This window comes from Peromyscus californicus, unplaced genomic scaffold (assembly GCF_007827085.1).
Source record: "Peromyscus californicus insignis strain IS unplaced genomic scaffold, ASM782708v3 Scaffold_19__1_contigs__length_69161282, whole genome shotgun sequence".
NCBI lineage: Eukaryota > Metazoa > Chordata > Mammalia > Rodentia > Cricetidae > Peromyscus > Peromyscus californicus.
In genome coordinates, this window is record NW_026294491.1 from 23,676,450 (window position 1) to 23,691,935 (window position 15,486).

Here is a 15,486-nt window from a genome sequence, read left to right on the forward strand (position 1 = left end):
TCCCATCTCACCACAGGAGTGCGGGTTTACAGATGAACGTCACGGCACCCTTATTTTTCAAATAGGTTTCAGGGATCATACTCAGCCCCTCAGGCTTGGGTGGTAAGTGCGTTTCCCCACTAAGCCGTTTCTCTGGCCCTTCTAACTGCATGACTAATCAACTGCTAAGCAACTGGACACTGGGCACAATTTCAGCTATAAAGAGAACCAAGAAAATCAAATCGGAATGCTGGCTACGGCACACCCTTCAGAATGTTGGCCACTGTATCCTTCGCATCGTGTGGAAGAACGGAGCTGAGGTAGGGTATAAACTGGGGTTCCTTGAAATCAATGATTAACTCTCGAAGTCTTTTGCTGCAAAGAAAAACAAAAGCACTTTTAGTGGGATCTTTAGAAAAGTGGGGAGATATTCTGGCTCCTTCATCATTACCAACCTGGTATCGGTGTTTTCCATCAATTTAGAGAGATTTCCTAATGGGGTATCTATATCACAACTTTTTTCTTCCCGGTCCAATCTGAACAACGTTGTTTCTGGGAGTGTCGACAAGTTCCTAAAACAACAAAACAAACACACATGGATGTGTTCATTTCATATAGGCTGTTTACTGGCTAAAAGTGTAGAGCTGAGTGTGGGGTGTGCACCTGTAATCCTAGCACTTGGGAGTCAGAGGTAGGAGCATCAGAGTTCAAGGTCACATTAGCTTACACAGCATGTTTCAGGTCAACCTAGACCACACACGCAAGCCCAAGTTCACACCCATATATGCACACATAATAAGTGTCAGTTTTTACAAGGAGACCATGTATGCTGAGGCATCTCTAATCACTTCCTTATATTTTACATTTCAGAACTGCCCATGGTCTCTAAAATCTCCATGTTGTACTGCACCCCACCACCATGCCTTTCTGCAACATGTTCAGTCTCATAGATGCTCCTCACGCTGTCGGCTAACCTGTGGACCGAGGAATTAGCTGTCCTAAAAGGGCTTCTGAGTGGAGCGTGGGGATCATGGAGATCATCATGACTGTGTACGTGTGTGTGAAGTGTGGGGGCGGGTATGCCACAGCCTGTGTGTGGAGGTCGGAAGACTCCTCTGCAGAGTGGTTCTCTCTCCCTTCTGCCTTTCTGTGGGCTCCTGGAATACGGTCAGATGTGTGCAGCAAGTACCTCCTCGGCCATCTCACCCCCCACCCATCATTGTCTTAATTGCTGACTTCAATGTACTAACCCCTGGTGAGGAGAGCTGGGAATGTAACTTGGTGAGAGCTTTTACCTACTGCCGGTGAGGCCCTGGGTTCCAACCTAAGCATGAAAGAAAGAGCTGGAGAATGAGAACTAGGCAGAAAGGCAGAGTGTTGCGGGTGTGGTGGCGCACAACTTGTATGCATGAATAAAAAAAAAAAAAACACAGCAAAAGAACACAATCTGCTGTGACAAAAAACAGCTACCAGAGACCTTATATTGAGTCAATTTGTTTGAAATGTTTAAGAGGGAATCTTACTGAGACAGGAAGCAGACTGGGAACATGTATGATCCCAGTACTTTGGAGGCCGAGAGGGAAGGAGTGATAGTTTCTTGGGCGGCATGGGCTACAGAGTGAACTAGGCTCTCCAAAGAATCTCAGAGTATCTCAAAAGAAAACAAACATATTTGTAGCTGAGCCTGGCTAGGGGGTGAGTGGAAATTCGGTTGAGTGCTAAAGGGCACGAGTCTCTTCGGGGTTATGAAAATGTCTAAAACTGGTGATGGCTGTATTTCATTAATTTTCATGGCAATGGCAATAGAATCTAGGGCCTGGTACATGCTGGCAAGCACCCTGCCACTGGGTTACATCCTCAGCCCTTTGTGCATCTCTCTGAATATTATGACTAATCACACTACTATGCACCATAAATGGAGGGATACATGACCTGAGTTCCATACTGACAAAGCTATTTTATTACCTGTCTAGCAAGCAGGTTACCGCTGCCCCGTTAATCTCCTTCACGTAGCCTTTAGACAAAGCGAACAGTTTCCTCTGTTCTCCACTTAAAATAATCCTGTCACCGGCCATCAGATTGGTGGCCGGCATGGCACCGTTTTTCCGCTGAAAGTTATGTAAGTACTGTCCATCACAAAATCTTTTTACAGGCTTCCTCTGGACCAGGTTTCCAATGCAGTTGCCTCCCTCCTCCCTACGAAAGAATGAGGGACAGTGTTCACTGACATTGTATATATGTTGGGGTTTTTTCCCCTACAATTGATTTGTTTATACAGCCCATGAAAATTTTTTAAAAAATTTACTGATTATTATCGTGTGTGTGTGATATGAATGTGTGCACACATGGGCTGAGCTGATCCTGTGAAGGTCAGGGGTCAACTCCCAGGAGGTGGTTCTTCCCTTCCACAGTGTGAATCCCAGGGATTAAACTCAGATCATCAAGCGTGGCTGTAAGTACCTTTATTCCCTCGGCAATCTTGCTGGCCTATGGCCCCTGGAAATCAATGCTAATGCATCTGTCCTTTAAAAAAATTTTTTTTCTATAATCTACTATAAAGCACTAAAATGCCAAGTTAGTAACTTTCTATCTGTTCTTTTTTAATATTATTTTGTATCACCTGTGACAAGGTCATTAATAAATGAAGCCACATACGCTTTTTAAAAACTATGTGTATGAGTGTATTCAGATGCACATCTGTGCAGATGCATGTACACATTTGCTCGTGGACATGTGGAGGCCAGAAACAACCCTGGGTGTTTCCCCAGTGACTGTTCATCTGGATTTTTCACATAGCCTCTCACTGGCAGGAGTTAGACAATGGTGCTATGCTGGCTGGCCAGTGAACCTCCGGAGTCTACCTGTAACAGCCCCCCCTGCACTGGGATTACTTGTGACACGGGTGCAGGGGATTAAAACTCAGGTCCCCAGGCCTGCAACACAAGCACTTTGGAACCGTGACTTTAACAGGCTGCCCGGCCTCTCCTGACAGGAATTCCAAATGCTGCAGCACAGTACCTACACCACCGCTGTGTATTCAGCGGACACTCACATTTCGGAAGCAGGCATTGACCAGATGTTTTGGTGATTCTTTCTGTGATCTTTAGATTGTGACTCCAAGGTTAGCATGAGGCACCACAGGCTGAAATACTTCAAGTGTGTCGGCTTCAGGTGCCGCGTTTCTTCTTGGATTTTGGACAGCATGCCCTCTGGGACGAAAGTGTCGTCCGCCTGTTCCTCAACTGCTCTAAATACAAAGTTCCAATTAGGGCTGAGCGCACATTTCCCTGGCAGGCTGTGAAATAAGGTTCTCCTTAACTGAGCAACACCTCCCACCCGACCCCCACCACACACACACACACACACACACACACACACACACACACACACACACACACACACGACAGCATGTTTACCTGCTATAAAGAGCACAGTTGCCCATCTGTGAACAATATTTACAAGTTTTCTCTTCCTCGATTATTTGTGGCAGGGGAGAAAGCCGTGTCTCCTCCCCGGAAGCAGCTCTGCTCACTCGGTGCAGCAGGTAGAACGCCAGCTGGTCCCTGAGCTTCAGCAGTTCTGGGGACAAGTAAAGTGGGCTTTTCAGAATGAAGCAGGGTTCCTACCAACAAAGGCTTCAGATTTAAAAACAAAGTAAGCCGGGCAGTGGTGGTGGCGCACACCTTTGATCCCAGCACTCGGGAGGCAGAGCCAGGCAGATCTCTGTGAGTTCGAGGCCAGCCTGGTCTACAGAGCTAGATCCAGGACAGGCACCAAAACTACACAGAGAAACCCTGTCTCAAAAAAAAAAAGTAAAAACCAAGTAAAAGTGAAGAGCCATATGGACACCTGCCTCTTTACCAGAGTTAGCCACAGTCACGTGTAATGTGCTGACGCACTTCAAGGCTCTGCACACGAAGGGTTTTTGAGACAACCTCCTCTTGGACCTGGTAAGTACTATGAGTGAAGGGCTCTCCAGCAGGCCCAAGCAATGCAGACAGGTTTTGCCTGTCCCTTTCCCTCTCCCTCGCTAAACCGTTAGATTACATTCCTAAAGCTAGTCCCCAAGGTCCATTCTCATATTTGGCCACTGACTCTTTCCTGAGACTAAACACTTTACAATGGCTAACCTGTCCAATCAGGACGACCACCTCACCCTAGCTCAGACTTCCCCTTTCCCTTCTCTCCTTAATAACCACCCCTGCAAAATACACCTGCTGCCTGCCTGTGCCCAATCTGAGGAGCAGCCCCTTGCCCCTCCAGGGTAATAAATCTCTTTTATAATCAGAATTTGGTGTCTGAGTGTGTTCTGAGCCTACTCCGAGCCCTGAGCCCCCATACACACACACAGTGAGGCTAGGTTGGTTTGTTTTGTTCTTAATTGTTTTCGTTTTGAGATAGGGTCTCACTGTATAGACTTGGCTACCTTGGAACTTGATATGTAGACCAGGCTAGCCATGAACCCATGGAGACCTGCCTGCCCCAAATGCTGGAGTACTAGGATTAAAGACATGTACTACACGGTGCTCAGCTTAAAATACTTAAAAAACAAACAAACAAACAAACAAACAAAAAAGCCCAAAATGGGCCAGTGAGATGGCAAAGCAGGTAAAGGAGCTTGCTGTGTAAACCTGGAGACATGAGTTCAATCCCTGGAACCGACAGAAAGGTGGAAGGAGAGGACGGACTTCCACAAAGTTGTCCTTCAACCTCTAACCCTGCACTCCTCCCATGGATAGTAAATAAAGATAAATAGAAAATGTACAAAATACATGACTACAGATTACGACCTGTAGTACGGTCTAGCAAGTAGCACAAAGGAGAGGGAGCAGGGCCAGAGAGGTAAAGACGAAAGGGAACAGCTCAACCTCTTTTGTCCAGATGCTTGGCGGGCACAGGGTACATCTGCCCGGTCTTGAGGTAGAGAAGCCAGCCAGCCTCGGGGTCCTCTCGTCTCTCCTGGCTCAGCAGCGTGTACAGGACCACCTGTGTAAGACAGACTGTCAACAGACCACGGTGACTTGCTCTCTCCCTACATAGTCTGGAGCCGGCACACACGGAAAAGTCGGCGGCGCAGTTCACACTAGTTCCCACCAGTTCCCACCGTGTCAACGGCACAAGCCAACTTGGTGAAGGCGACGGACCAAGTTCAACGTCAAGCACTGAGTCTGTACAAAACACACAGTCCGTGCTTTTCAGTTTCACGCTGACGGTAAAGAAACGCAGTGCACCGGGAGACGGGGGCATGGCTCGGCAGCGCCCGCCTGAAAAGCGGGAAGACGACAGAGAGGGAGGGAAGGAGGAAAGGTTTTCTCCTGTCAGGAGTTAAATTCAAAAATATAAAAAATAAAAATCAAGAAATTAATCAAACTGTTTTTCATATTTCCAAGTTAACAGCCTTTACACGTTATTTCCTGATTTTAAACAAACGAACCCTGAAATGCTTATGATTTACATCATAGTCACAATGGCAATTCAACAAAACTAACAAAGTGACTTTTCCAAAGTAGGAACTCATTACCAGCCTGAGGGTTAATGTTAACTGTGTCCTGCAGAGGAAGCCACTAAATCAGGCACAAACAGTCTTCGGCCTGTCATGGTGGTGCACGCCTTCAATCCCAGCACTGGGGAGGCAGAGGCAGGTGGATCTCTGAGTACCAGGATAGCCTGGTCTACATGGTGAGCTCCAGAACAGCCAGAACTAGAGAACTTGTTTCATAAAACCAAAGGGAGGAAAATAATTCGGCAAGGGCTGGAGAAGATGACTGAGCAGTTAAGAGTACAGACTGCAGCCGGGCGATGGTGGTGCACACTTTTAATCCCAGCACTCAGGAAGCAGAGGCAAGCAGATCTGTGAGTTCAAGGCCAGTCTGGTCTACAGAGTGAGTTACAAGACGGCCAAGGCTGTTACAATGGGCTGTTACCCTGTCTCTACAAAAAAAAAAAAAAAAAAAAAAAAAAAAAGGAAAGGAGAGAGAGAAAGAGCACCCACTGCTCTTCCAAAGAACCCAGGTTCAGATCAAGCACCCACATGACCGCTCACAACATTGTAACTCCAGTTCCAGAGGATTTGATGCCCTGTCAACAGGAACCAGGGACATACTTGGTGCAAAGGCATATGGAAAACATCCATACATGTAAAATAAAAATAAACAAGCGCTAAAAAGTGTTTTAAATGGCAGGCTGGGGACTGAAGAGACGGCTCAGCAGTTAAAAGCCTACAGTGCAGAGGATCTGAGTTGGGTTCTCAGCACCCACTTGGGGCAGCACATAACTGTAACCCCTGTAACTCCAGCTCTGGAGTAGTACAACAACATACTCTTCTAGCCTCAGTGGGTACCTACGCGCATAGGAATATACCTATACACATAAACACAACTTTATTAAAAGCAAAACTTTATTTTAAAAGAATAATCTAGTCAGTAGAGGGTTGTTTAGCACATGCAAGGTCCTGAGTTAGAGCTCCTACACTAAAAAAAAGTCTGAGCCGGGCAGTGGTGGCACACGCCTTTAATCCCAGCACTCGGGAGGCAGAGGCAGGAGGATCTCTGTGAGTTCAAGGCCAGCCTGGACTACCAAGTGAGTTCCAGGAAAAGGTGCAAAGCTACACAGAGAAACCCTGTCTCGAAAAACCAAAAAAAAAAAAAAAGTCTGAGGCGCGCGCACACACGCGCGCACACACACACACACACACACACACACACACACACACACACACACACACACAGGAATAAGAATTTGGTTGTAGAACCAACATCCATGTCTTCCCTTTTCTCGGTATCTGCTTGGATAGCTGGTTTAGCATCATAACCTGGCCTCAATGGCTCCCAAGTCCAGCTGTTTTTATTTTTTAAATGTACTATGTGTATGGATCTATTGCCTGCATGTATGTCTGTGCACTGTGCGTGTGTCTGAGGAGGTCAGACAAGGCCGTTCGATCCCCGGAACTCCAGTTACAGGAAGCTGTGAGCCATGTGGGTGCTGGGAATCAAACCTGGGTCCTCTGCAAGAGCAGCCAGCATTCTTAACTGCAGAGCGGTCTCCCCAGCCCCAAGGCCAGCTCTTATACTAATTTGCTGATGAAAATTTTCTACTGAGGATGTAAATACTGATAAAACAAGCCGAGTACACTGTGAATTTCAATTACAAATTAAAAAGTGCAACATGAAAAAACAAAAACGCTACCTGAACTGAATGAAGATAATAGTGTATGCTTAAAGACGCCAACCCCTACGAATGTTGAAGACTGATACCTGACTTCGGTGCTCGATAGAATTGGATTCTTTGCCAGTTTTAAGCTCCAGTGGCATTATCTTATATCTTGTTTTACAATCTCGATGTATTCTGACACCTACTGTGACGTCTATTTTGCCCTTCAATCCAAACCTAGGGGACCAGATGCTTTCTTCAATATCCAGTGACTTTGTTACTTCGACGGTACAAGACGGACTTCTGTGACCACCGTCACTTGGCCTAAAAAGAAACACAGAACGCTTAATCAGAACACAGCTCATTCCACACCCGCCGCGCTGACTACCACACAAGGATCTTTTCTGGGTGCTGGGGGTTTGGTTGGTGTTGTTTTCTGAACTGTACCACGGGCATCATAAGACAGAAAAGCCGCCATGTTCTCTGGCAAGTGATGGACTGATCTGAATCCTGTAACACACCCGCTGCTGGGGCTGCTGCTATAAGCCCTGCGGCCGTAACAACTGCCGAAGAACTACAGTGGGGTAAGGAGGTGCTTTCCAAAAATCATTGTAAGGCCTTATATGGTGGTGCCTGCTGTTAATCTCAGCACTCCCCATGCAGAGGCAACAGATATGTTGGTTCAAGGCCAGCCGGGTCTACACGGTGAGTTCCAGGTCAGCCAAGACCATACAGGGAGACCATGTCGCAAAAGAAAAGAAATCGTTCATAAAAGGTGAGACAAAGTAAAGCTATTCCGACAGCGCAATGATATTGACTAACATTAGAAGGAAAAGAAGATGTTCTGCTCATTAGATTTTTTTTTGGTCATGGAAAGATACTATAGATAATAATTTGTGAAAAACAACAACAAAATGATTAATTGTAGAAACTTAATCTTTATGCCAGACCTGCTGACGCACACCTTTAGTCCCTGCACTCAGGAGGCAGAGGCAGGTGGATCTGTGAGTTCTGTGGTTCATAAAGAGTTCCAGGACAGCCAGGGCTATGCAGAGAAACCCTGTCTCGTAAAACTAAAACAAACAAGTAAACAAAACTTTGAATAAACGAGGACCAAGGAATCCTGTCAAAAAATCTGAACACCGTATAAACAAAACCCACTTCTTACAGGGAGAGCTGCATCTGAGGAAATTCAGCAGGAGGGCCCTTACGCATGAAATCCTCAGCCCACTTAGAGAAGGAGGGGAGATACTCCTCAACTTCACATCTTACTTCATCTGGACTCAGATTTAAGCGGTACCTTAAAAAAAAGGGGGGGAAATTAAGAAAACATAAATATTAAGAAATATAAACCACCAACCTGGTCTACAGAACGAGTTCCAGGACAGCCAGAGCTACACAGAGAAATTCTGTCTTGAAAAAAACCAAAACATACATATGAAAAGAATATTGAAAAGGCTAATGAATGGATGTTTCCAAATGTGGTACAAACATAACAGAGTACAGCTCAGCCATAAAATATTCATAGGTTCAGAACATTCTCTGCATGTTCAAGTCTCTGGGGTTGAGCCCAGCTTGGCTTTTTTAAGAGGTGTTAACTGTGGCTGGGTAGCACACACCTAGTATCAAGATGATGCTAAAGCAGGAAAACACAGAGTGAACTGGAGTCAGGAGACGGCTCAGCAGGGGAGAGCTTGCTGTGCAAACCAGTCGGCCTAACTTCCGTCTCCAGACTCAGGTAAAGGTGGGAAATGAGTGATTCACAAACAAGTGAATTCGGACCTCCGCATGCACACAGAGGTACATCTGCACACCCAGGCACATCTGCACACCCCCAATCATAATAATAATAAAAAATGAAGTTTAAAACTTTTTAAAAAGAAAAATAGTTAAAATGTGTTCTTTTTTTTTTCCAGAAGACCAGACTGGCCTGGAGCTATCAGAGTCTTCCGATTCAGCTTCCTGAACGCAGACACACAAGCATGAACTAGGTCTGGCTAAGATGGTAACTTCTATGTTATGTTTTACCCCAATTGAAAAAAAAATACAATTAACCATGACCTGACATCTAATTTCATGTTTATCTGTTCCAGTTTCATCCACACGTCAGCTGTAATCAAAATGGTTGGTCCCAATTACACTTCTCAAATTAAAAAACAACAAAAAAAACTATAGAAGATGCTGTTCCTAAAGCAAGCAATAGAGTAGACATGTGGGTGCTGGAGAGATGGTCCAGTAGTTAGGAGCACTGGCTGCTCTCGCAGAAGACCTAGTTCAATTACCAACACCTATATATATATAACGGTTAACAAGCACCTATAACTTGTTTCAGGACATCTGATGCCCTCATCTGGCCTCCACGGGCACTGCATACACATGGTGCAAATGTGTAAACAAAACACCCATACACATAAAATTAAATTTAAAAATAAATAAACAAAATAAGGTCTTCCTGTATTACCCAGACTGGCCTCAAACTCCTGGGGTCAAATAACCCTTTACCTTTCCTCACACAAAGCTGGCAGATGGGTCTCTGTGAGTCCTGGACCAGACTGGTCTACATAGTAAGTTCTAGGCCAGCTGGGGAAAGACCTTGTCTCAAAAAGTCACTAATAAAAATCTTCTGGAGCTGGAGATGTAGTCAGTTGGTAGAGTGCTTGCCCAGCACACAGGAAGTCCTGGGTTCAATCCCCCGGCATAAAACCAGGCATGGAGCCGGGCGGTGGTGGCGGCACACGCCTTTAATCCCAGCACTCGGGAGACAGAGGCAGGCGGATCTCTGTGAGTTCGAGGCCAGCCTGGTCTACAAAGCGAGTTCCAGGAAAGGCGCAAAGCTACACAGAGAAACCCTGTCTCGAAGAAACAAAAAACAAAAAACAAAAAACAAAAAAACAGGCATGGTAACTAAAACAGAAGAACACCAAGCTTGTGGCAGTTTGAATGTAATTCATAATCTCATAGGGAATGGTGCTATTAGGGGGTGTGGCTTTGTTGGAGTGGGTACGGCCTTGTTGGAGGACGTGTATCACTGTGAGGGTGGGCTTTGAGGTTTCCTCTGCTCAGGATACCACCCAGTGTCTCAGCGCATCTCCTGTTGCTGCAAGATGTAGGATCTCAGCTACTACTCCAGCACCATGTCTGCCCACATGGTACCATGCTCCCCGTCATGATGATAATGGACTGAACCTCTGAAACTGTAAGCGAGCCACCCTAATTCAGTGTTTTCCTTATGAGAGTTGCCTTGGCCATGGTGTCTCTTCACAACAATGGAAACCCTAACTAAAACAAAACTAGAGACCAGTCTAAGCTACACAGCCAGATCCTGTCTCAAAGACCAAGAGTGGGGTGGGTGTTCAGGCAAGGGAGACAGTTCAGCCAGTAAAGTGTTTGCCCCCAAACCTGAAGGCCTCAGTTTGGATCTCTGGAGCACATTGACCAGTCAGCCTAGCCAAACCCTCCAGCTCCACATTCAGTGAGAGACCTTGTCTCAAAATATAAAGTGGAAGCTGAGCGTTGGTGTGTATAACTTTAATCCCAACACGCAGGAGGCAGCATCCTTAGAGCCACAAGAGGGTGTTAGATCCCTTGGAGCTGTAGTTACAGATATGGGTGCTGGAAACCAAACTAATACCTGCAAGAGCAGCAAATGCTCTTAACCGCTGAGCCATCTCTCCAGCCCTTTTTTCTTCCCTCTGAAGCAGTTCACCTTTTTTTGAGAGTGTATTATTATTATTATTATTATTATTATTATTAGACAGGGTCTCACAGTATAGCCTTGGCTGATTTAGAAGTCAATATGTAGTCCAGGCTGGCCTCAGGATTTTTAGATCTGCCTGCCTCTGCCTCCTGAACAGGCCAATCTTTGGGTAGGGGAGTCACAAAAGTCTGCAAAGATATCAATCACCCTTTTCAGACTTATTAAAGTCGTTAAACTGGCAAAGATGGATGTGAACGCTCCCACTGCCTGCTTCCAAACCCATATACTGCTCCTTATGTCGGTCTGTAAGGACAGCTGAGGAATCTGTGTAGCACAGACTCCGTCCTTGAACACATATGTAGGGTACTTCAGTAATGTTACCCAAGAGTCCCTGTGGAGACACCACAGGGCACTGTGAGCAGGATGGCTGAACTTTGGCTATGCTAACTCACACCGAAGGGTCTCCTTCCAGAAACCTGAATTCTAGGCGAGAAGTTGGTTACAGGATGAGGCTGCACCTGCAGTTCTTCTCAGTGACTTACATTTCCTTCAAATGCCTGATCTCTTGGACAGTGTGAAAAGCAAGCTCTTGCAGCTTTTCAGGGGCAAAGCTCTCACTTATGGCTTTTTGAAAGACTTCGTGGAGAATCGTACCAATCAGCATTTGGCGAGTGGCTGGATCAGAGACCTATGAAAACAAGTCATATGCACATTTCATTCCACAATACATTCACACGATGATTATACAGTATGAAGCCAACATGAACTAAAATAAATAAAACAAATGTCAATACACTGGCAAAGGTTTTTGTTGTTTTTTTTGTTTGTTTGTTTTGGTTTTTCAAGACAGGGTTTCTCTGTGTAGTTTTGGTGCCTATCCTAGGTCTCACTCTGTAGCCCAGGCTGGCCTCGAACTCACAGAGATCCGCCTGCCTCTGCCTCCTGAGTGCTGGGATTAACTGTTGTTGATGTTTTAATTAATTCATTTTCCTGAGTATGGGTATCTTGTCCGCATGTATGTCTGTGTACCACTTTCGTACGTGGTGCCCCTGGAGGTCAGAAGAGGGCATTGGACCCCGAGACTAGATGGACAGGGGGTTGCGAGCCCCAAAGCTAGCGTCATAGCAACTCTCTCTTTCCCCGTCTCCTACCCCTATCCACTGGTCTCTCCTGAGGCAGAGTCTTGCTGTGCGGGCAATCTAGTACAGGGCTCGGTGACCCAGCTTGGCTTGGAGCTTGAGGTAATAAATACTGTGGCCACCACACCCCACAAACACTTTATTCCAGTGGAAAGAATTAAGTGCCTTTAATTTTCTATTTAGAATTATCTCAAGTTTTGTATAAGTCTTTTGAAATCAGTATTTCCATTCTGAAAAAAAAATTAAAATCACTATGTAAAAACCCAAGATATTCTCAAAGGTTTAACACTTTTAGAGTATTCTATTACTTAATAATCTACCCAAATATAAAAAACAAAAAATAGCGGGGTGGTGGTGGTGCACATCTTTAATCCCAGCACTTGGGAGGCAGAGACAAGCAGATCTCTGTGAGTTTGAGGCCAGCCTGGGCTACAGAGTGAGATCTAGGAAAGGCGCAAAGCTACACAGAGAAACCCTGTCTTGAAAAACATACACACACAAATAAATAAATAAATAAATAAATAAATAAATAAATAAATGGAAGGAAAGATAAATAAATAGATAGATAGATGGATAAATGAATGCATGGAACATAATCTCATGCAAGTAAAAGACATTACTCATGGCTAGTAAGAGGTTCAGCTGCTAAAAGTGCTTACCCACAAACCTACTGACTTGAGTTCAATTCCTGGGAACCTACATCATAAACAACCAGATGTGTCTTTAATCCCAGGACTTAGGAGGCAGAGGCAGGCGCATCTCTGTGAGTTCAAGGCCAGCCTGGTCTACAGAGCAAGTTCTCAGATAGCCAGGGCTACACAGAGAAACCTCCTCCAGAACAAACAAAAATAGCCAGGCCGGGCGGTGGTGGCGCACGCCTTTAATCCCAGCACTCGGGAGGCAGAGCCAGGCGGATCTCTGTGAGTTCGAGGCCAGCCTGGTCTCCAAAGCGAGTACCAGAAAAGGCGCAAAGCTACACAGAGAAACCCTGTCTCGAAAAAACCAAAAAAAAAAAAAAAAAAAAAATAGCCAGATGCAAGGAAGTGCAGGTGGTACCAGGCTTTAATCCTAACATTTAAGAGGAAGAGCAGGTGGGCCTCTGTGAGGATCGGGTCAGCCTCGTCTACACAGAGTTCCAGACCACCTATGAATTCACAGCAGTTGTGGTTGCTTGGATCAAGCCAGTTAACATTCAAGCATGGAGGCGTGTTAGGTCCAAAGTGGACCCCCAAAATGTCAGTGTCAGGGACAATGTCTAAATGACAGTCTGGACTCAGCTCAGGCTGGACTCTGACCAGGTAAATAGAAGGGTTGCTAGCAGATAAACAAAAGCCTAAAATCAGCATGCTGTGGGATGGTCTGTATGTCAAATGTGTTGCTGATTGGTCAATGAATAAATCACTGATTGGCAGTGGCCAGGCAGGAAGTATAGGCGGGACTAACAGAGAGGAAAAATTGAGAGAACAGGAAGCTGGGAGAGGAGACACTGCCAGCCGCCATCAGGATAAGGAAGATGTAAAGTACCGGTAAGCCACAAGCCACGTGGCAAGGTATAGATTAATAGAAATGGATTAATTTAAGCTGTAAGAACAGTTAGCAAGAAGCCTGCCACGGCCATACAGTTTGAAACCAATATAAGTGTCTGTGTTTACTTGATCGGGTTTAAGCGGCTTGGGACTGGCGGGTGAGAGAGATTTGTCCTGACTGTGGGCCAGGCAGGAAAACTCTAGCTACAAATGGCGTCCAACGTGGTGGCAAGAGTTTCCACCTAAAAACTGAGAAAAAAGATTCTAAAACGGAGCTAAAAACAGTTCCTAATTGTCTCTCTCAAATGAGCGGCAGCTGCCGGTTTGAGCTACTGGCGGGTTCCTAGCGTGTGCGCTCGACCTGCCATATGGCGGGAGTGGGGCCTTTGCAAGTGGCACATTAAGCTGCATTGTGGATTTAGCTTTTGCTAGTACAAAACAAAAGAGTTTTCTGGGCTACACGCTGCTTGGATAAAAGCATAGACCCACGATGGCTCCCAGAGCTGGCGGTAAAGTACCACGCCATGTTGGGAAGCTGAGGTGGGCGGAGCCAGCAGCCACAGCTGCTGCAGCTTAAAGCAATAGATTCACAATAAGACAGATTCAGATGTAATAGTTTAAAATGTGTGTAAAATATACGTAGGCTTAAAAGAGACAAAAAAAAAGGTGATATATACAGTATAGAAACAAATACATGGTTTTAAAAAATAAAGTCTTTAAAGAGACAGTAAAATTAATATAAAAAATAAGCCACGTAGAGATGACTATTACACAGAGAGTCTGGATTGTGTTGTCTTTGGGATTCTTAACTACAGAGAGATGTTTGATTGTAAAGGAAGCTGAGTTAAACCAGTACGTATATTTTAAAGATACCTTGACTTCAAAATTTGGATATAAGGATATGTTGCTTTGGAAAGGAGACTCTGCTTTTCTTTCCACAGAAAGCCAGAGGCTATGGATTTGTTCCAGATTAAGATACATCAGGTTTGACCAGCCAAGACCCCCTGAAAGGTCTCCGATGACACCATGGCTCAGATGATCCAACATCCAGAACCGTTTCAAGGCAACTGGCTCAGATGATACAGCCTCACGGACTACTCCATGATCCTAAAATTTTCTTTGTTTCCCCAGAAGAAACAGCGCCCCCCTCCAGCAGGAAGTAGTAAGAAAAGCTACGCCCAAATTCCCAAATATACCAAGCTGACTTTGGAGATATGTAAAGGTTAAAACCTTCCTTTTTAAGAAAAGAAAAGGGGAGGTGCTGTGGGATGGTCTGTATGTCAAATGTGTTGCTGATTGGTCAATGAATAAATCACTGATTGGCAGTGGCCAGGCAGGAAGTATAGGCGGGACTAACAGAGAGGAAAAATTGAGAGAACAGGAAGCTGGGAGAGGAGACACTGCCAGCCGCCATCAGGATAAGGAAGATGTAAAGTACCGGTAAGCCACAAGCCACGTGGCAAGGTATAGATTAATAGAAATGGATTAATTTAAGCTGTAAGAACAGTTAGCAAGAAGCCTGCCACAGCCATACAGTTTGAAACCAATGTAAGTGTCTGTGTTTATTTGATCGGGTTTAAGCGGCTTGGGACTGGCGGGTGAGAGAGATTTGTCCTGACTGTGGGCCAGGCAGGAAAACTCTAGCTACATCAGCATTCCTTAAAAACTTGTCAATCAGGTTTCTGTTTTTTTTTCAGGAAAAGTCATTACCTCCTTTATCTACCCCTATAGCTGCCTACTTTCAGCAAGGGGGTATCCAGTCCCCTATCGACACATACCTGTAACACAAACCACAGTTACCAGGTAGCTCCCAGGCTCTTTTGGCTCACAAACATCTCCTCCCTCCCCCCAACTTTCAGGCCGTTCCTGTGCATACAAGCTTCCTCCTGCCCCAACACCTGTCTCTTTAGAACTACCAAGACTTTCCCAGCTTCCTGCTACTCTCTTGCTCATCCAGCCCAGATGCCATCCTCCAAGACAGCCAAGGCAGCTTTGA

At 45.4% G+C, this 15,486-nt stretch overlaps 1 protein-coding gene and 1 long non-coding RNA gene across 2 annotated transcripts in view; one reads left to right on the top strand and one right to left on the bottom strand.

The window, feature by feature from the left end:
- Dna2 (DNA replication helicase/nuclease 2) overlaps positions 1-15,486 on the bottom strand; it is a 32,550-nt gene that overhangs the window by 11,195 nt on the left and 5,869 nt on the right. Inside the window, exons 4-12 of the mRNA XM_052744849.1 lie at positions 11,368-11,513; positions 8,297-8,428; positions 7,335-7,452; positions 4,848-4,965; positions 3,396-3,558; positions 3,032-3,226; positions 1,945-2,175; positions 435-551; positions 245-354 (exon numbers count right to left, since the gene is read on the bottom strand). Coding sequence (XP_052600809.1) covers positions 245-354; positions 435-551; positions 1,945-2,175; positions 3,032-3,226; positions 3,396-3,558; positions 4,848-4,965; positions 7,335-7,452; positions 8,297-8,428; positions 11,368-11,513 — 1,330 coding nt within the window. The remainder of the gene's footprint in view (positions 1-244; positions 355-434; positions 552-1,944; positions 2,176-3,031; positions 3,227-3,395; positions 3,559-4,847; positions 4,966-7,334; positions 7,453-8,296; positions 8,429-11,367; positions 11,514-15,486) is intronic.
- LOC128114670 (uncharacterized) lies at positions 13,019-15,037 on the top strand. Its single transcript, XR_008219859.1, has 2 exons — positions 13,019-13,490; positions 14,432-15,037. It is a non-coding gene; the product is annotated as an uncharacterized LOC128114670 (long non-coding RNA).